Source organism: Bemisia tabaci, chromosome 3 (assembly GCF_918797505.1).
Source record: "Bemisia tabaci chromosome 3, PGI_BMITA_v3".
NCBI lineage: Eukaryota > Metazoa > Arthropoda > Insecta > Hemiptera > Aleyrodidae > Bemisia > Bemisia tabaci.
In genome coordinates, this window is record NC_092795.1 from 48,650,967 (window position 1) to 48,673,484 (window position 22,518).

At 38.0% G+C, this 22,518-nt stretch overlaps 1 protein-coding gene across 7 annotated transcripts in view; it reads right to left on the minus strand.

The window, feature by feature from the left end:
* tutl (immunoglobulin superfamily member turtle) overlaps nucleotides 1-22,518 on the minus strand; it is a 400,439-nt gene that overhangs the window by 11,488 nt on the left and 366,433 nt on the right. For 4 of the 7 annotated variants that reach the window (XM_019041621.2, XM_072298491.1, XM_019041622.2 and 1 more), the window contains exons 5-16: nucleotides 15,899-16,174; nucleotides 14,540-14,827; nucleotides 13,564-13,754; nucleotides 12,714-12,932; nucleotides 12,068-12,181; nucleotides 11,746-11,903; nucleotides 11,119-11,291; nucleotides 8,839-8,919; nucleotides 7,318-7,398; nucleotides 5,369-5,557; nucleotides 4,796-5,023; nucleotides 4,190-4,271 (exon numbers count right to left, since the gene is read on the minus strand). In XM_019041621.2, the coding sequence (XP_018897166.1) occupies nucleotides 4,190-4,271; nucleotides 4,796-5,023; nucleotides 5,369-5,557; nucleotides 7,318-7,398; nucleotides 8,839-8,919; nucleotides 11,119-11,291; nucleotides 11,746-11,903; nucleotides 12,068-12,181; nucleotides 12,714-12,932; nucleotides 13,564-13,754; nucleotides 14,540-14,827; nucleotides 15,899-16,174 (2,080 nt within the window). Of the gene's footprint in view, nucleotides 1-2,931; nucleotides 3,011-4,189; nucleotides 4,272-4,795; nucleotides 5,024-5,368; nucleotides 5,558-7,317; nucleotides 7,399-8,838; nucleotides 8,920-11,118; nucleotides 11,292-11,745; nucleotides 11,904-12,067; nucleotides 12,182-12,713; nucleotides 12,933-13,563; nucleotides 13,755-14,539; nucleotides 14,828-15,898; nucleotides 16,175-22,518 lie in introns of all 7 variants that reach the window. The other 3 variants (XM_072298494.1, XM_072298493.1, XM_072298492.1) reach the window with 3 other exon arrangements.

Below are 22,518 nucleotides of genomic sequence, written 5' to 3' on the forward strand. Positions count from 1 at the left end.
ATAAAGATGGAGAAAGAAAACACAGTCATGGTGATGTACAAAATGGATCTCAAAATAGAGGGGTATTCTTTACAAACAGTGCGAAACGAATTGGACGTCTTTTGTATGGAAGATGGATCTCAGTAGACAGCTTCACAGTCATCTAATGAACACACACAGGGAGGGTCATCTGTCTCATTCTATGGACCGTATGCTTATCACACTGATACCTCTAACAGTGACTATTCCTACTTTTAGTTGATCTGCAAGAAATAATTAAAACTTTGCTGGAAAAGTTTGATAGATGTATCAGAGAATTGCTGCTTAAAAGTCATTTAAGTTTTTAAGAACACCCCTTTAGTTGATTTGAAATGCATTTACAAACAGTTATAAATTAATTAAAAGAGAGAGGACAGGGAGAGCACGTTAGTTGGAACCGTATTCCCTACCCATGAAATTATTTCTGATATCTTCATTGAAAGAAATTACGAAGAACAAGAGAGATCAAGTATTGCAATAACAAAAGTAAAAATCACGTTATCAGAGCCTCTGATGACCCTTTGGTTTAATTGCTACAAAGCAAGATGGCCTAATTTTGAAATGAAGTGAAAAATATCTCAAAATGTTTTAAGTGATGTGTGAGTATCTGATAGGCATGACAGTACAGTTGTGCTTCCAGCAAAAGAGCTGATTAACATTAGGAAGCAGTGTCTGTGACAGTTTGCCTGAAAAGTCAAAATTTTTGGTTCAGGTGCATTCAGTGGTCTGATTAGCTTCAAAGCTTTTGCAGAACTAAGTTCGTTGTTTCTAGGTACACAGAGTGAGGTGAGGTGAGGTGAGGTACAATATGAGCTGACTTTAAAATTAACAGGCTTGAATGCAGGACTTGAGGTCTTAGTGCCAGATGTCCCTGAAAAATGCGAGGGGAGAAAGGGAGGGTGGTAAACGTTTGTAGTAAACAACATTCGGATTGCACTGCTAATTTCTGAATAAATGATTGAACGCACTATTAATTATGAAAGTTAAATTTGGAACGATTACTCCACAAGATTCAGTGGTTAAAGTTGTAATGAATTAAATTTTATGAAATGTGTCATTTACTCCTGTGCTTTTTACACTGACTACTAACTATGTAAGATATCATGGCTTCGAGGCCTGATGTGGAAAAACCACTTAAGAACTAGAAAAAATGAATGACTAAATAAATGTTTGATTTAATCATTAATTAATTGTTTGATCCTGTAAAGTTGAATTTAAGTACTATTGGTGTAAATAATCATTTGATTTGGCTACACAAGGATGGCAGTAACACCACTCCACATCAAAATGTAAGTCTCTACTCTTTTTTCCCCCATCTATTGTGGGCTAACATTTCTCTGGGATATTGTGGACAAAATCAAGAAGTACTTAATTGAGGACAAGGAATGAATTTGAGATTCATAACTATCTGTTCTATTCTTTTTACCTATTTATAATGTGCTAACATTCCTTAGGGAAATGACAGACAAACTTAAAAAGTGCTCAAATAAAAGGGGTGAAGAATTTGACATCCGTGGCTAACTGTTCTGCAGTGATGAATACATGATTTGAGGGTATTTTGTTCTATCATTATTTTTGACAATGGATGGTGAGGTGCTATTATTTCTTGAGATTGAAAGGCGCCTTCATGGTGTCAAATGAGAAGGTTACTAAAATGCAGTTGAGAGACAAGCAGATGACAAATCATTTGAATCATCTCTAAAATTATGCAAGTCTTGTCGTTGACTACCAAGAGTCTCTCCGAGTTTTTATGAAAGCCAATGGAAGCAATGGCCTTGAAATATTGAAGAAAATTTTGACAACACAGACTCTACACATTTCAAGTTTTAGCCTTTAATCATAAAAAAGACCAGGAGAAAACCGGACAGTCTCTGAAACGATGGACTTGCGATAATTTTAGAGTGATCAATTTCTTCTGTCCTGTGAAAGAAAGCAGCATTTACACACAGCAATGCTTCATGCCATCAAATTGAAAGTCAGATGGTGCCTGAGATTAGTCGTCAGGATAGCGATTAGAGGGGTTATTATTCAACCTGCATATTCAGCAGGTTTTTGGACAGACAAGTGGGATCAAGAAGAATTCAGGAAAAGGGAGTTTGCAGCTCTGCCGTTTACAGTACGAACACTGTAACTCTACTCCAAATATTTCTTTTACTCTGGAGCCAGAAAATCAGAGCACTTTCTTGTATCTTTTGGAAGATATATAACATGCCGCTGAGATTTTTCATTAAAAATAAAAAGTGCAACAGTTGAAAGTAGATAAAGATTGCGAAATAACAAATACATTAGGGAAACATTATGCAAAATCTGGAGTAGAGTTGCACCACTCATTCTAAAGATCGTACAACTAAAGCCATTCATGTATTCTGCAGGCTAGAATTTGGTTTTTGGTCACATGGAATCTTTTTACAGTGTATAAATTGGAGTCAAGAGAAAAAGCCTGATACCTCACCACAAATTGAGTCAGGTCAAAAATATTCAAAGGGTTTGCATTGAATGTCTTCAAATACAAACAAAAAGTCTACTTTGAATTTATCGATGGAGCAATGTCAAGATTTCCATGAAGATTGAAGAAGAACTGATGATTTTGGATGATACCACCTGAGATTTTATTAAAACAGGGTATTTGAGGCATAGCGTTTTTCACCGTTTTTGCTATGTAAAGAGCTAGAATTCTCGGGGTAAAAAAAGATTGTACTACTGAAATTTACAACTTCTTGAAACAATGACTGTGCAAACAATAACTACAAGGAAATGTAAGATTAGATTATCTAACTTTCAATCTGATGACAGAGGAATGAGTTAAACTTTTCCTCGAGGATGCTCATTTATTAAAAATGACTGATGATATAGATAAATAGTAAATATGAGATAATAATGCCAAGCAATGAAAATAAAAATTTGCCTGCTTACAGTTCGATGGTAACATATTTTTTCGCAGAGCTATGAAAAATCAAGGCTATAATCTCGATACGTGTGAGATTCAATGAGCCTACAAAGAGACAAAGCAACAATATTCGCTCAGTAAAGCACAAATTTATCTTGCGATAAATAATGTAAAACATTTTTTTTTCATCTTCCATCATTTTAGTTATTGGCAAGGAGGCATGCGCCAATTGAAAGAATGATAAAGAAAAAAAAATCTGCAGAAAAATTAAAAAAAATAACACTTCAGTTTCTCATGTTGTAGCTTTTAACATATTTATGTTTCATTTTCCTTGCATGCTTTTAGCCCCTCGAGTGGCTTCATTTCTGTGTAAGATAAAAAAGAGTCTAGAGATAACTCAGAAAAGCATCTGAACATAAGACGTCTCTGTATTAAACTTTACAATTCCATTGCATTAATGTCTACTTATTGTTGACTTCAAAGCACTTCGCAGAGATATTTACTCCCGTCTTTTTGAGAAAATACAAAAAGAACCATCTATTTGCTTACACATGATAATGACATTCAGAAATTATTTTTGTGAACTAAAACGTTCATCTGGGATTAAATTTTAGGAAGCAGAATATAGGGAGAGGAGGAATCGTAGTCTGAATACAAAGAGAAAACAAGATAAAAAAGTAAAAATCAAGGATTCACGCGAGGAGGGGGTTAATGTTAATCATGAAACGTCTGAAAACACAATCAAAGGAAATAATGGCGAAACAAGATTTTGATTGCTATAGCCGAAAGTTCATTATGAAGAAACATTGAATGGATATTGAAAAAAACAAGTTACCTATTTCCCACTTGTAGAAGGAAAAGAGACATGTGAAATGCAGTCAATTCAACAATTAAAGTGAAATACAAAGAAGGTCACTTAAAATTTGAGTCAAAATAGAAATTCAAGAGATTTGTATGCAACTGTTTCCCAAAGAATTCATGCAGACTGCAGTGATACACCTGAACAACTTTCAGGGTTAGATACTATTATAACTTGAAATATACAATTATAATGAATAATAAATATTAAGTTTGTACATTATATGTGGCCGTCCTTAAGAACGGAACCTTAGTCGACAGCGGAAAATTTTCAGTACAACAGATTTTGTAGGGTTTGTTTCCAGGTCATTCGTGCTTGCAGTTTGCATGAACTCAATCCAAATATGTCTAGTTGAAGAGACGCGGCTAAATGGTTAATGACAATACTGAAAGAATCGTCTTCAGGATAAAATTTTAGAAACTTACTTTTTCAAAGGCACTTGACTCGCTGTGGGGATCTGCCCGCCATTCCTGGCATCAGTAATACGACAAGCCACCATATTGTAAGCTGTTGAAAATGAGCAAACAGACTATTAATGTTGGACCAAAGAGTAGAAAACAATACCTATAAAATGCTTGAGCAATGAAAAGTTAGAATTCCATAGATAAAACAACAATTTTAGTGATAATACTTTGCAAAAAAAACTGCAACCTCAACTACATGGACTTACGTAGAATTACCCTCACTACATCAGTGGTTGTCTGATTTCCTTTAATGTTTTATATTTTCGAAGGAAAGTTTATCATTATTCTAACTTGAAGCTTGATTTGCCTTTTTTGTTTTATCAATAGATATAATATTACCTTTATTAGTCATAGCTCACTATGTTTTTAATTTACTGAGTTAGGTTCATGGGTTATTTTTGTTTGGATCAATCCATAAGTTGAGTGCTAATAAAGATATTATGGCTTCAACCTGTCAGAATTAATCATTACTCAAAATATGAGGAATTGGAACTTCATATTTGAGCTAAAGAGAACCAATCAGAGAGAAGTAATGAGAAAAGAGAAAAATTAAACTTCAGACATTACCTTTTTCCTGTTTCCGCCGTTTTCTCTTATTACAAATTTTTACAGCACAGACGGAAAGGATAATTGCTACGATGAAAAACAGGATACCTCCAACAACGCCAGCAGTGATTGCTTTGTGTTTTACTCTAGCAGGCACAGAAAATTTATGAATTTCGCTACTTTGCCACGTCGTCACTCCAAATGCAACGACTCGAAAATGATAAGTCCTACCACCGACCAGGCTCTTGACTGAAAAGACATACAAGCACAGAGAATTTAACAAGTGAGGAATTTTCTGGATTAAGGTCCACTATAGTTAAAGTGTGCTTGTTTGCTGATAAAGTAGCAGGAAATAAAGGATATATAACTGAAATCTAAAACTTTAGAGGAGAAAACGCTCATTTGAGCACAAACTTCTCTAAAAATTAGAATTTCAGATTTACACTGAATTTTAACTCAAGTTAGCAAAATTACCATCACAATGTCTAAACTTTGATTCAGATCCAGCTTGAGGTGAAATATTAATTAATTACTATTGAAATTTTTCAAAGTATGACTGAGAACAATTTTTACAAATTTGTGTTGTTGACTCACCAAAATAGGAGGTGTCTTCAGGCTTTATTTTTGCTCCTTTATTTAGTGTCCTCCAGGCCCCATCAGTGCGAAATTTAATGTCATAATATTGAACTAAGTTGTGGCGTTCTGCTGGTGGCTCCCACGAAATCACAAATCCATTACTTACTTCTGTTACAGTTACATTACGAGGCTGACTAGGACGTGGCCCTATGATAATAAAAAATTGATACATGTTATGAGAGGAATGATAAGGATCATGACTTTGTAATTTTGTACTCAAAAAGTAAATAATGTATGCTCATGATTTTTTCTTGAGGAGACGTCTTGCACATTTCTTTGGTCGGCAAATGCTGAACAAAACAATATTTTCATGGAGATCGAGGTACATCAAGAAAAGAACAAGTTGGATGCTCGACAGTTCATTTTAGAAGAATTGAAAGAAAATAAGTAGGAACTAGAAGTATTTCTGCTTCTATCCGTATTAAGTTTGCAGGCAAGACTCTGAATCTGAGTAGTTAGGTTTAAAAATGAAAGATTTGATGTGAGGAAGATGAAATCATTCCTATAAAATTTGACAGACTAGAAAGAACTAATACATGAGAAAAAAGTGAATGGCAACATAGAATGGCTCAACTGACTGGTAGTAAAAATGTTGGTTTGAGAGGATCTGAGTGAACGACGAATTTATTCAACTGGGAGGTAAGTAATTAAAATGCAGCACATACAGTGCTTCATCATTATTTATTTATTTATTATATTTTTTACTGCCCTGGCTGCTGGATTCAGGGTAAAAAAAAACCAGTCTTTTCACTTATTTTCGACTTGCAAGAATCACCTCATACATTTCAAACATGTAATTGCACCCAATTTTTGAGGACTGCTTTAAAAATAATTCAAGAGAGAAAAAACACAAATTCGCATGGAAGACATCATTCTAAAATTAATTTCAATTTATACCTAGTATACAAAATGACTGAGAAAAAAAAAACAACAAAAAACTAGGTAATGGCATAGCCTACACACTGCTTTTCAATTTGGAAAAGAAACAGGGATAAAAAAGTGTTCAAAAGAGAGCTAGTTCAGCTTGATCAAAAGTATTGATGATTTTAAAAATAAATTATAAAAGAAGAATTACAATCCACTATTCAACTGAGAATAATACTATAGGACTAATTTTTTCCAATCTAATACATGAAACATGCACATGCAAATAGACAGAACGTAAAGACTCTACTGTAATCCATTCATTCCTTCTCTTTAAAAACCTACATAACTTTAGGACACTACTTGCTTTTTGCCATGGAGCATAGTTCAGGGTGTCAACCGACTCAGCATTAATTGATTTTCAAGTTTCAAGACGTTTCAAATTTTTAATCTTTTTGTAAAATTTCCTGACTTTTTCCTGATTCCCTGTCCTGAGAAAAATTTCCTGGCAATTTTCGATTTTATAGGCCTGTAGACACCCTGATAGTTTATTATCAGACCTTTCAGCTGACAAACTTTCGTCAAACCTACAGCTTTTTATTGTAGGTAGTCAGATACAGTTTTCAATCGGAATGTTTTTAAACTGTCTTGCAGAATTTCATTGGACGACTGAAAACTGTTACTGTCGGTCAGCACAGCCTACAGAAATAAGTAGTCCAGATATCATTGCTTCATTATTCTTCCTTTCGTTTTGCAAAGGAGAGAAGTTCTTCAAAACCCTTTCCGCTTACATCTTATGGCTTCATTTTGCCTTAATGAGACGTGAAATAAATTTGATGCCATACTAGAGCCTGATAGAAATTGTAACTCTTTCATCTTGCTCTTAAAAAGCATGAAATAAACTCACTCCACACATGTTTAATGGCTCTCGTGTGAGACACGATGAGGCATGATGGTTTCAGATATTAAGGCATCAGTTTGATGAGCATGTCTTTTATGAAACGAGGGCTGATGGAGAAACCAAAATGTTAAAAAAAACTTACCTTTGGGCCTAAAAACAGGCGGAATAAGAGTGGCTCCTGTGGAGTCAGTTGGGAATGAAATAAGAGAGTAATCATTTACATCTGGAATTAAAACGAAAACACCTAAAATGACCAACTAACATAAACTGTGGACACAGTTGACATTCACCGTTAAATCATAAAAATAAAAATGTGGATAATGATGAACGGAGGAATGAAAACAAAAGGAGGATAAATAATAAAGGACAGGGGTGGAGAATTGGAACTCACTGAAAAGAGAAATTGGTTAGTACACAAACTTAATTACGCACATGATACCAACATACTGACAGCATGCAAGCAAGATAGAGTTCACCGCTTCAGTACCCAGCAACCAACATGCACTAAGACTAAGATGAAGCTCCAAGGACACTCCAAGTGTCAACTGCCGCAAATATAAGTTTAAGAGCGAGGTTTCTGTCACTGAACCGGAAAGATGGATTGTGTAGAACCAAGGTGTCAACTAGTGGGCCACCACTTAAAAACTTTGCTTTTTCAATTCTTTCTTTTACATTCTTTCATACTTTCCAAAAAATTCCCATTTTCAAAGGTTTACCTAAATCCTTGTTTTTTCACTGCCCACTTTTTCTTAGAATGACACTCATTTTGAGCTCCGAAAAGAATAGAAATAAAGAAATTCGGATTTGAAGAGTGGAATATGGGAATTCTGGTGAGATGAACTGAAGGACACAGAATCTAACTGAGATTTCCTGGGAATGTGATACACACCAGAAATTATGTAAAACAATTGCATGCCCAAAGATAACTTGGAGGAGAATGGAATTTAGTTACTTGAGAATTAAAATAAATACAGACAGAGAAGAAGTATTTAGTAAAACTGGTCATAATGCATTGTAGCTACAAGGCATGCAAACAAAATAAAATTAAGAGTAAAGTGTAAAATTGTACTTGATTAGGAATTGGGCGAAAACCTCATGAAATGAGAGTAAATGATATGAATATGCTGATTCAATTACTGTAAAGGGAGCATTGTTTGTTATTTTACAGAACAATTAATCAACACTCGGCAAACTTGACATTAATAACACTGAACCCAAAAAAATTTTGTTCATCCTGACAAGAACGCGAAATTTGCCCCTGTCATGTACATACGTAATGGAAGCTTGGGAAGTCTTATGATGATTGGAGTCTGAACAAAATAGAACTATTCTTCAAATTCAAGATTTTTTCTTTGTCTAAAAATAAAAAATCTTGTTTTTTCCCCAGAAAATTTAGCATTTGAGACCAACAGCACGCATTAATTTGTACAATGAATTTGGCACATTACATGTAAATTAATTTGATTCAAAGTTGACTAATTATCTTCCTTTGAATTATCCACAAGGATAATAAAGGCTCTTGATTCCACAGAGCCCAAAAAAATAAAAGCCTATGTTTGAGAATAATCTAGGAAAATAGGAAAGACGAAAAAACAGGGCACAAGGTACACAATCACAGTAAGCCAAGCAACTACTGTATAAAGACTCCGATTCACACCCTTACCACTTTTCTCCGGGGAGGCAAATTCATGGTCAGGTGCTTGTGTCGTAGCGGTATTTGGCTTTGGCGTAGGTTTATAGGCTTCTACAATTTTTACAAAGAAATTCCAAGGGTGAGCAAAGAATGAAAAAATAGAGGCAAGAGATTAGAATTTAGATACAAATGACACTTCAAAGCTAGAAAAAATCGTCATGAAAATATAGTACAACAGATGCTCACGCTTCCATCCCCATGTGTGCCGTACCAAAAGAATGTGACAAGAAAACCTTGTAATGCAGTGGGGCAAAGTGAAATGGTCAGAAATTCATTGACAGTTGAAAATTATTTAGGAAGGTGAATAAGCTGCAGCAAAAAGGGGCCCGATAATTTTTGGAGTCCTAAACTGTTTCTTAACGAAAAAGGATCCACCATTTTCATTATACGGTGAAAGAATATTCCAAAAAAGATTTCTTCGGACCTATGTTAGTCAGATTGCACTATTCTTTAAATTAAAGTAAACACTGACACGTTTGTGGAACCTGCGGCCCCTTCTTCAATTGATTCTTCATTCCCTTAAGTGAGAATTTCAGCCTTGAAGAAAGGACCGCAGGGTCCAGAAATGCGTTGGCATTTATTATAAGACTTCTAATTTTCTTGTTCTCTTTTCTGTACAGAATAATGAATCACTTAAACCTTCACAGTTGATTAATTATAAATGAGGATATGCACATTGTACATCCATCACTGAAGTTGATTTTTAACCCTCATGTTTTTGACCAATTTTCAATTCTAAGCAAGGTACATGCATAGAGAAATTATTGAACTCTGAACTCCTCTCCTGGCCAACAAACAAGCCGGTATCCTTGTGTCTTTGTATCTCGTAACTCATAAGATGAACAACAGCTTCATTTGACCAAAAACTAATTACAGTTATGACAAGTAAAGTGGTCTGGGTTCTCTATCACTACCTCCCAGGCAAAGTTTGCTGACTATGCAAACAATTTTGAGCGAGATGAAATTTAACTCCTGTCATTCAGTGCCTAGTTAACTACATATCCATTATTTTTATCAAACATCCCTTCAAGAAGACGGTATTGAAATGTTTCAGCTCATGTAGAATTCAAAAGCAATACTAGCATCGGCTAATGTTGCCATTTGAACATGTTGATGAGGAGGAAAACACTTTTGGAGTAACTTGAACCAAGATTTTAAAGAGCAATATAGTCAATAAACATGACATTAACACATCATCAGAGAGAAAAACATGTCAGTTGAGGCTTAGCATGTTTCAAAATATGTAATAGAGGGTCTTGATTTTACATAAATAAAAAAATAAAATAATAAAAAGTAAAAAAACGGCCTGTAGAAATATTCTAAAAAAATAAGTGCTCAAATGGGATGAAAATAGCAAAGCGTGCACTACTAACGCAGCAAACATAAAAAACAATGTTTGGTAAGTACATATTATTAATGATCAGAAAAAAACCAAACCAAGAGAAAATTTTAAATTGTAAGTTGGAAAAAAAATCTACCATCAAATGAAACAAAAGGTGCAAAATAAAATCGGACTAATATATAGTTGCTTTTGCAAGTTGGTTGAGCTGCACTGATGGATGAAATGGTTATTTGGTAAAATTTCTTTAATGTTAGAAAAGTAACAACACAAAACAAAACAAACCAAAAAAAAAAAAAAAAACTGTAAAAAAAAAAACAAAAAACATTTTAATGCGGGGAAAAATAAGAGGAAAGAAAAAAAAATAGTTAAAATATACAGATTTCAGGAAAAAGTCCTTCGATTTTTGGGGAATATGGTTCGGAATCCAGGAATATATTTCATAGAATTTGTGATTTTGTGAAATACAAAATTTGTGGAATGATTTTCTACAAATACTCATCACAGGGAACCAGATAAAAATGATAAAAATCTAGTGTTCCGATTCTCAATATGATGAAAAAGAAATAGCATTGATTAAAAATGGCAAAGGTACATTCTCAGAGCTCATTCAATTGGCCATGCTGGTGGTTTGGTGGCCACTATACAAGATGTCAGAGTATGATGGCTGATTATCCTAAAACTTTTAAAGAATTTTTGAGGAAATAAATTCAGCATTCTGTTGTGGGAAGACACTTTTTAAATATTGATGTTGTACACTTAAATTGCATGTCTCTATTTCTTGGACACTAAACATGTACTGAATGAAAAATCCTTTTATATGGGGGTGATTCATTCCAAAATTGTTCCTATTTCATTAAAAAAGATTTCCAATTATGGGGGCTGCGCCAATATCATTAAAAATATCTTACCTAGTGTTCTGACAGTGATTATTTTACTGAGCATTCCATCGCCAAGGGCATTTTTGCCAATGACCTGGAACTCGTACGTAGTGCCTGGCGATAACCTATTGATAGTAACTTGAGTAGCACCAGCAGGGGTGACAGGAATTGTTGACCATTCGCCTGCGCCTGCTTCCCTATACCTAAAAATTAAACATAAAAATTTGAGTATTAGATTGTTATTCTGTGTTTCGCAAAATGTTCACAACAAAAGCTTGTGCTTCTACAAATTTTCTCATTTAAATTTTTAAATTTGGGAGTAGCGGCAAAGGAAGACCAAGTATTTTAATATAATTTTAACTTATTTAAACTAAATTACTGCTCAAATTTCATAAGAGTAAGTTCAAAGCGAACAAATTAATTCAAAAAACACACTTTAAGCTTCTTGACAGAAAATATTATTTTTCACCAGCAAGTTTTTGACTAACTTGCATATGATTAAAAATGTCCTTGGTCCAATAAGATTACATCAATCACTCTGACCTAACAAAAACTAGTAAATGATCTAATGTTATAATACAAAAGTAATAGTACCTTAATAAAACTTTCAACAGTTTAACATACAAAGAATAGTTCATCTTTCAATAAAAGACTTACCAAATCGTGTAATTCTGTTTGTAGTCGGGACCTCCACTGTATCCTGGTAACCATGAGAGAGAAATGGAGAACTCCGAGGCAGTTGCGGTTAAGTTGTCAGGTGCATGAGGTTGAGTTCCCTCAACAACCAGCTGCGTTGATGTAACAATGGTGGCAACCTAGGGACAATGAAGATACTTGAGAAAAAGTAGCATTGCAAAGAAAAGATCACTCAAATAATTCTGTTGACGCATTTCAAATAACATTTTCACAAGCTAGCTGGCTTGCGGTGTTACCACCTGTTGAGTGAAAAAAAATAAAAAAAAATGTTTTTCAAACATACCTCATTGCTGGCGACACACTGGTAAAATCCAAAGTCAGTCCGCCGCAAACTATCAACAGTGATATTACCACCAACACCTCGCACTCGGCTTTTGGGGAGAGGTTGCCCATCTCGCTAAAATAATTAAAAGAGACATTAAGTTACGACACACATTTAGATCAACTTCGTAAAAAAAAGACTAGGTAGATATCAAGAAGAGCATTGATTTAAATTGAATTTGGCATGCAGGTACATAAAATTTACTTCGGCTGCCAAAAAATTAATTACTTATGAGACTTTAAAAGAAACCCTGAATTAACTCTTTGATAAGAGTCAAATTGAATTATTGTGATGCTATGAGCATTTAATGTTTAAAACATAACTTATTCCCTCATGCTAATGATGAGTTAAAAAACAATAAAGAGAAAAGAACTCACACTACAAATATTGTAAATGATTGTTCACTGAAGATTTTTCCCAGTCCATCAATCTACTCAGTGATGTTGATCCCATTTGCTTGTGTGAAAGTGAACAATGAATTTATCTACTTCCGCCTTTACTGCGATTTAGAAGGGATGAGAATATTTTTTATTTCAGAAAATGCTACAGTGTTTGAGCGGCATCTTACATTTACTTTGTGTTGGTGTGGAACAAAAAAGTTACTTACCCTCTGCCACTGGATGGTTGGCTTTTGCGTTCCCTCCGCTTCTTGAGCATCACAGTGCATGTCTACCGATTCACCAACTTTACGCTGGTACATGGACTCAGGCTCCAGCGTGAAAACAGGAGGCTTTCTCACAAGCACTTCCATTTGACCTGATGAGCCCTGAGTTCCTTGAGCATTATAAGGTGTGCAGGTGTATCTACCTTGATGATTTTGATTAACCTGCAAATAGATGGTCAAAGTTAGACACACCATTCGATAGGGTACAAAATTAAGAACACAGTATGTTACCTTGTAAAAATTTTACGTAAAAGAGAATGGATCTCACCTACTTATACTATTTTTATTAAAGAATTTTCTTTACTATTTCTAAAAGTGTTATGTTCCAGATTTGGGACAAAGTTTTGCAAAAATTCACGATTACAGTGGAAGTCGGACACTACGAAATCGCTTATAACGACATGCAATCTGGTCGTACCCGTTGTTGACTTTCCATTGACTCATTGTATTTGTGCATCGGTTATAACGACAATCAGATATAACGACCGAATCAGGCCGGTCCCTGGAGGGTTGTTGTATCCAATTTCCACTGAGCTTATTGTAGTTTTTGTCAACAAGACAAATAACAATGACAGCAAAAATGAAAGAAATTAATAGCACAGAAATGTGGTGTCATGGAGAAATGAAGAATGTTTCTACAAATACAATGAGAAAAATGCAGCGTTTGCGAGCATTAGAACACTTGTATGTATTTGGGGCCTCTAGAGTATCTCTTCAGTGCTGTAACAGAATATCTGTACAATTCGTTATTTCTGATAACCAAAATCGATGATCAAAACCAAGAAATACATACCCTAGTAAATAATAAAGAGCCATTGTTCATAATGACTATATCTTTGGTTTGGTAAGGCTCCAACAGTCTCTTGTCTTTCGTCCATGTTACATACTGCAACGGAGGATTTGCTTTGATATAACATTGAACTACGCCGGCAAGCCGGAATGGAAGGTACTGGATAGTGGGAGTGAAAGTCACTTTGGCAGGATCTGAAAACAAAAAATCAAGTTTTACTCCATCATGTATGAAAAAATTACACTACTTAAAAATAATATTCTACATTCAGCTCCAGTTCAAGAAATTCTTTTGATGGGAGCTCGTCCCTACTTAATGACGAGTTTCTACTTTAAGGGCTTCTACAGACCGAATGCACAGGTCCTTAATAAAAATGTTATGCAGCCCTAGATCTATTAAACCTAAGAGATTTAGGTGCAATATTTTACTTCAATCAACACTTTGAATTCTCCAGATTTAAAACGCATTATATTGAGGTTGAAAATAAAGAATAACACAAGTGCGAAGTAGGGAGATACTTTTAAATCTTCCTTCACACTCTTTTTTCACGTAAGAGTACCATAAAAATAGCATGAAAGGAATGTGAGGTATAAATATCATAAAAACAAAATTGTCAGGTTTGCATGCAGGAATGTTGATAAAATGAATTTTCTCTGCAGTTTGCAGCCCTTCTTTATCAACTGTCTACGGAGGAAAACCCAAAGGCACATGAGAAGACGTTCTTTTTTTTTTTTTTTTTTAACTACTTCAAATATCCCACAGGGGCTAATCCTGCGCTTTAGTCCCATCCCCCTTCCGTCCCTACAACCAGTCCCAGGCAACCATAGATTGAGACCATCAAACTCGGGTTGTCTGGTCAGGAATCAAACCCGGGACCTCCCGATCATAGAGCTAGCGCTACAACCACTACACCATAGGAGGTCGACTGAACAGTAACATAACTGAGGGGCGTAAAAACTGAAACAAAGTAAGTACTCACATTCCACACTGAGGTAGGCAGAGGCTATCTGAGGTTCACCAATCCCGTTAGAGACCTGACATTGATATTGCCCGGAATCGTCAGCACTCACAGGGTTTATCACAAGCGAACCGTCCTTCTTTTGGGTGACCCTAGTTTCTAGAGCAGCAACTTCCCAAACAGGGATACCCTCCCTAGTCCAATGGACAGTTACATTTCCTGGGAGGGCCTTCGCCTCGCAGAGGAACTGGACTTTCTCACCCTCTAATTTTGTTTGATTCGTTGGGGGCACCATTATCACTGCACCTCCTAAACGGGGGAGAAAAAAGTATATTAAAATAAAAATCACAGCCATACATAAAACCGGGAGGATTTCTTACAGGGAAAAATAAAACTAACTTTGACATATCTGGGAGATTCCAAGACTGAGGAATTTTATAGGTTAGCGTAAACAATAACAAACGCTCTCCCCGCTTCTATCCCCGCTTGGGCTTCGGGCTCGCTGATTGGTCGAGACCACCTACCGGCGGGAAAAAGAAGCTTGCCAGAAGCAGTTTGAATTTGCTGTTGTCGGGACAAGACCAACCACTCAGTTGAAACAACTAGGAAAGAAATGTTTAAATTTTACAAAAGCAGGGCGCTTTTGGAAAATTTAAACATTTACAACATTACATTTGCATTTACATTTTTTTGGCTCCTTCATGAGGGTCAGAAAGGAGGAATGTGTATTTTCTGCAGCTCTGAATAGGTTGCGAAATAATTTTTGATCATTCTGTTTTTCATTATTTATAGACAGGGCTTGCAAAAGACGTTTTAAAGCAGAGGTTCTCTCAAAGTACGTATTAGCACGTATCTCGATTGCGATGTTTCAAAATTTCCGCTTCCATTATATTTTTTCGAAGAGAAACAAGCCCAATTTTAGGCTTGAAATTTTTACAGAATATTTTGCCAAGAGAGAAGAAAAAATAAGAGAGTTTTCAAGACATTAACTTGACTGGTTTCCCGAGGAAAAATCAAAGTATGACAGGAAGTCTACAACGGTGCAGACGGAGATACGTAGTCATAGATATTTCGTCACCTTTCGACGCTTCATACGACGTTTTAAAATTTCCGCCGCCATGTCATTTTTTTACAGAGAAATTATTGGTTGAATCTGATTGGAAATTTCACTGGCTTTTATCGGAGGAAAGAAAATTCAGTGAATTTTTCGGACAGCTTCGTTGAAAAATTTCTCTGTAAAAAAATAAAATGGCGGCGGAAATTTTAAACTTCGCACGGCGCTTGTGATACTTTGGTCGGAAGGTGACGATTTTTCATGCCCACATGGATCCCGGTATAATAGTCCCGAGGTTTTCCAGGTCCCAGACACGAGAAACTTACCAGCAATGATGACCCGGGCGGTATGGCTGGTCTGGCCTTCACCGTTGCGGGCGATGCAGGTGTAGTCGCCGATGTCCTCGTGCCTGATGTTGGAGATCCTGAGTTCGGTGCCGTCGTTGAAGACGCCGGTCGTCGACGAGGACTCGATCGGGTTGTCATCTTTGTACCAGAGGATCTCCGGTGTCGGGGTCCCTTCCGCCACGCAGTTCAGAATTATGGCGTCCCCCAAGTTCACGTAGATGATGTCCGCTGGCGTCACACTGAAACGCGGTGGCGCTGTAACAAAAAAGACGACCCTCGTAAATATATGATGCTGCTAAAAACTGGCAAAATACTTGAATCTTACCCTATACATAACAGGTATCGATTGGATTACATTTTGCAAAAAGGAACCACTATCTATGGCTCTTTCATAAAAACGCATATCTGCAAAGTAAAAACAATGCAGGGCCGGATTTAGGTGGTGGCCACATGGGCCGCGGCCCATGGCGGCAAATTCAGGGGGCGGGATATGTTGCAATTTTTTTAAATTTACACGGAGAAAAAAACTTCGTGCGTGGGACCCGAAGTTTCGGTCATATGGATCTCTGAAGTTTTCGGATTGAGCATCTGAACACTTAAGGTCTAGCTGCCGAAGTTCAGGTCAGACATCTGAAACTTCAGTTCTTACATCTGAAGTACTTCAGTTCTTACACCTGGAGTACTTCAGATGTGAGAACCGAAGTTTTTCGGATGTGAAAACCGAAGTACTTCGTACGTAAGAACTGAAGTTTCAGATGTCTGACCTGAACTTCGGCAGCTAGACCTTAAGTGCTCAGATGCTCAATCCGAAAACTTCAGAGATTCATATGACCTAAACTTCGGGTCCCACGCACGAAGTTTTTTTCTCCGTGTAGGTATAAAAAAATCCGGATTCAGAAAAAAAATTACAAACGAGAAAAGGCGACAGAAGCTCTCATTTCCTGAGATTACAGTAATTTCTAATTTTGCCGTCTTTCGGTGATACAAGAAACAGCACCTTTATTTAGTCAAGTTGAGAGAGAAACCAAGCACGCATGGAGCAACGTGGCGCAGAGCGCAATGTTGACGAGGACTTGAGATGAAAAAAGAAGCCCTCGGTGCGGCTGTTGGCATGTAACACATATTAGCGCCTACAAGACTGTATGAATACTACAGGCATTGCGTCAAACACAGTGCGGTCAGCAGCGGTCGGCGAGAAACGCATAGCGCCTACAAGACTGTAGGAATACTTCAAGCATTGCGCCAAACGCAGTGCGGTCAGCGCGGCGATGCGACGGAAGTTAAAATTATTAAACAACATTTATATGTTTGTTCTTTCATAATTGTTTCGTTCATTTCTCGTAAATGAAAGGCCTTGTCCACATAGAGATAGGTTTACGGAACTTAACTTTTGCGCAAAGTTTCGTGAACTTTTGCTAGTAGTGTTGACAGGGCTTTCGCAAAAAGTGTGTCCGACACGAGTAAATGCGTCTTATGCACCGCTCCCTCTCCGGCACGTTCACATGATGTTTTTTTAATTGATGTTTCAAAACGAATGAGAAGGGGGCGGCAAAATACAGGCGGCTCATGGGCGGCAAATAGTTAAATCCGGCCCTGAACCAATGGCACATATGTTGTTTCTAAAGTGAGCTAGAAACAGTGGTTCCTTATTGCAAAATTTAATCCAATTGAGAGTAATGCGTGGCGTGTAACGTCTGCGGCGCGGAACGCTTCGTAGCTTGGACCGCGAAGCGGCCAGGGGGCGCGGCTCTCTTGTTTTATGATGATTAAATTTCATCACATGTGAAAAAAATGCGATATTTCGGGCGGGCAGAGGACAGCAATTGAACTAATTGTAAGTTAAACAGCTAGGAACCAAGCCACATCAGCTGTTGCCAACTTTAATTGGGCAATTTAATTTTTTAGATGAAAATGGTTGTGCGGATTTTCGCGCAAATTTCGGTGAAATTTCTTCATAGTACGAAGCGAATACCTTATAAATTTCAAAGGAATCCGCAAAAACTTTCACTCGTAATAAATTAGATTGCCCAGTTTTTGGCACTTGCTGATGTGGCTTGGTTCCTTTTTGTTAAACGCGGTTCAATTGCCCTTCGATGGGTAATTTACCTGTCCTTACGGGAAGTTTAATTGATTTTGATCGATTGGGGGGCATTTTTGGAGGTATCAGGCATGCACCCCCCCCCCTCTCAATGCAAATTTCATCTTTATTAACTCTTAGATGCCCAAGACAGGGCCAATAGACCCGAGGTTTGGTAAAAAATCACGGCTCGCGGGTTGTATGGTGCCGGTATATACGAGCTTTAGATATAGGTTTACAAATTCATCGGACATCAAATTGAAGAAAATAAAAAAAAATAAATAAAAAATCAAGTGTTATTTTTGAAAGCTAGCCCTAGAGATTCTAGGTCAAATTGACCCGACTATCTCTTCTGGAGGAGTTATTGTGCCGGTACATACGAGCTTTACATATAGGTTTACAATAACTACACCCTAAAAAAAAATCAGACTTCAAATTGAAAAGAAAGGAAATCGAGTATCAACACAGTCGAAGATAGGAGAGATGCAATCGGGCCTCGTTTTTAACTTTCGGCCCAGTCTGAGGGACATCTCATTCATTGACAGCATAGAGCGGGGCATTGCGAATTCACGCCTCGCGCCGTCGCGCCTTCAATTTTGCAGATGCGACACGGACATCCATCAGGCACGAATAGTTGTATCTCTGCGCCGTTATCAACGCGCATCTCTTCCATCGCTCCATTCCTATTCTGTATTTGCTCCCGTTCGTTTTATTAGCAGTGGTGCTTCGAGGGCTACGTGAGTCTCGTTCGGAGGAAAAAGATCAAGATTTTCCTTGATAAACTGTGACGGAAACGGAAAACCAACGAAAGTCTTTTGTCAAAATACATGTTCTCACTGTACTATTATGCTTTCTCAAAAAGCTCAAGGAGTTAACTGAGAAATTCTCACTATATCAACCTCTATTTAAATTAAGGACATGGAAATGCTAACCGTTTTTCAAAACGTCCGAAAGCGCTATGTCTGACATTCTTGAAAAACCGGATGGTTCGTGAAACGCAAAATTTTGAAAAATTCCATTAAATATGTATACAACTCTCAAATCTCACTCTAAGACATAACATTATAAGAGTAACGCTTAGAGAATAACGCTTGAGGCGCTATGGGGGGGGGGGGTTGAACTGCGAAGCGGTCAAGGAGCGTACCGCGTACCCCCTCCTTAACTTTTAATCCTCTTTTAAAATTCATAAAACTGGTCCGAAAACCGCTCGGTCTTCAAGTCTGGACTATCATTATGGCAAACTCATTTCCGATGTTGATGGTGTAATTTAAGTTAAGGGTTCGGCCCCGGAAATAGCAAAGGGGCGGGCACCCCCCCCCCCCCCTAGATTTTCCCGTTCTTTTTGATAAATAATTCCTGCAAAGAAATACTTAACGACCACAACTCGTCTTATGCGTGCAATACGACTCACGAGAGTCATTCCGCAGTATTTGAGTTTGCGAAAAACCATCTAGCGGGGGGGGGGGGGGTGTCCCTCGGTGGCAGACGCGTAGTACAAATCAAACTTCGCGCGCCCTCCCCGCCCATCCGCATGCGATGCGGGAAGCCGACACGCAAGGAGCCCCCCCCCCCCCCCCACCACCACCAGGGTCGAGACCCGGGGCCGTGGAAAAGAGCCCTGGAAATTGATTAATTCCCAATCAATTTCGGGTCGGGGCCCCGCAAGACGGTCGGGGATGATGTATTACCAACTTTACGGCTTCGGAAACGCTGTTTAAAAGGGCGGGCGGGCGGGGCGCGGAGCGGGGCGCCCGCCCATAAATAATACACTTTATTACCGCTCTCCGCCGGTTTTATATTTTTTACTGCATTAAAAACCCCCCCGCGCTTTCGGGGGCGGGAGTGGGGGGCCTTTTCCGGATACATTTTTATGCCACGAACACACCGCTCATTGTTGGAGCCGGCCGATGTGCTTTGTAATTATGCTGGGGCTTTTTATACACTTTCGCGAAATCGGGCCCTGATAAACCGCGATGCCGGATCGTGCTTCATAAATGTGGGTGTAACGAATAGAGGTTCCCGCAAAGTTTCCTGGAAAGTGACAACGAGTCCGTCGGCTCAACGGGGGAGCAACCCAATCAGACCGAAAATATTGCCTGATTTGCTGATTTTAGGCCTATATTTTACCGAGTGTATCGGGATGTGGTCATTGCTGATCTCTTCTCGGGTCGGATACTGGCCTAATCATGGGTCAGAGGGTTCATTTTGGTGAAGAAAGCCGGTTTTCCGACATTTGACAGCAAACCCACATTTTTCGCCAAAATCGGCCTTCAGATACATGTTTAGGCCGAAATTATCAGGATGTGGTCATTTCTGATCTCTTTTTGGGTCGGATCCTGGCCTAATCATGGGTCAGAGGGTTCATTTTGGTGAAGAAAGCCGATTTTTCGACAGTTGACGGCAAACCGACATTTTTCGCCAAAATCCGCCTTCAGATACATGTTTAGGCCGAAATTAAACCCAAACGAGACCGAAAATGACCAAATCATGACGCATTCCGTAAAATATCGAGTAAAAAATTGTAGAACTGAAGAAATCCAGGGTGAACCAAAAACGGCCCTTATACTCCCCCCCCCCCCCCATTTAACCCCTCATTTATTGGTGAATTTTAACCTTCATAAGACGAAGTCTGCTATAATGATTTTTTTGAGCATTTGCGGAGAAAATATAAACTGTTGAAACTTAAAACATGCTGTAACACATGAAGTATCAGCAGCCCTCCTTTCCCTTCCGTCGTACGATACCATTTCAGCTGCTATATTCATAGCGAACAACACAACGAACCCGAGGGTAGATTTTGCGTTTGCTCCATTCTGAAGCAGATAGAAAACTCAATAATGAGCCTTTTAGTAGAGCTCCGGACGACTTGGCAATTTGCTTCTCGGTGTTTACAACTTTAATAACGATCTACACCAAGTTGCACGGCTCCTTCATGCTACTTCATCCCCTTACAATGCTATCACCCGCGACTGGAATGTCGCGACGCGATGTAAAAATCCTATTCGCCGCCCGGACTTCTTATTGCCACTCTGCATGAACGCAACAGTCCAGTTCCTTCCTTGTCTCGTGCCAAGTTTAACAAGAAAACGAGGGTTTTTGCGTTTACGCCAACATATTTTTATTCAGAGAGTGAATAACCCGGCGAGAAAATCGACCGAATTCAGCAGCAACGAACCAAGTCGCCCTGAGGAGAAGGGCAGTTGAAAGTAGTTTTGATTTTAACCAGTCATACATTTTCTTCTGTCGAACATTCAGGTAGAGAAAAGGTCTTATGAACGTGAAAATAGTCGGTTGAAGCTATTAACATTTAGTCTTAAGGAAGACAAAAACGTAAAACCCATTTTTCCGGTTCAAAATTTATGCGTTCTTGTTGAACTCTGTTCAAATATTCTCGAGTGAACGCACACCGAAAAATATGATGCTGATTTAACATTCTGGATGTAAAAAAGTGTGAGAGAACTCACAAAACGCTGAAGTTTCAGCAGTTACTTTAGCAATGTCAAGATGTAAAACTAACTGCTATGTGGCGGTTAATTCAGCGTTTTGTGAGTTCTCACATACTTTTCTACATCCAGAATGTTAAAAAAACATCACTTTTTTTTCAGTGCAAAAACCAACAAACATGGTAACATATGGCACAGGTTTGAATTGTCTTTATCCGAAGCTTGGCGTGGGAACAAATTAGACTGTTGGTATTCTTGGTGGCCACAGAAATACAGGATAGGAATTTCTTAACTTTTTTCCAAGTTGACCCTTATTAATTTTGATCAAAATTCCCTGGCTTTTAAGACGATGACAATTGACGGATTGTCATTTTAATATTTTCCGATCTGGCAAACAGACAAGCTGAAAGTATGTGCTGCGACTCGTAAAGACTCCTCATTTCTGTTAATGCAATTTTCCCCGAAATTTGGCTCACTTGTTTTCTCTTTACCCTGCTCGAATTTTCTCGGTTTTTTCGTGACCCACATTTTCCGCTGACTTCTCCTAGCTCTCGAGGTTTTCTTCGGCTGTGGCCATCATCCTGCTCACGGCAGTGTTTAATGTATTCCTTAAACTATCTCGTGGCTTTACATACATAGCTTGGACAACCATGTAAAAAATCGAGAAATTTCACCGACAACTTGCCACTTTATTGAGAAAGGAAAGCTTAGACAAGTTAGGAGAGTTGGTTTATTTAAGTTTTTTAATCGAAGATTTTTTTAAATTCGTAACTTTCCTACTTTCCGATAGAATTTGAATTTTTCTACATTCCAGTTAATTATTGTAAAAAGGTAGAGGCACACCCTATTAAAGTGCCAAAAATCACAATAAAAATAGTCATCAAACGCCTCAGCACCATCAACGGCCAACATTTGCGCACCGATTCACAAATTTATCATCCACTTGTTTATACGAATCTTGACTCGTTCATTTATTCACCTGCGACACTTCATCCTCCTCCCATTTACATACGTTAACCGACACCCCCCCCCCTTCCAACCCTAGCTAGCTGCGCTGAAATGCGGACCGCATCGATTGA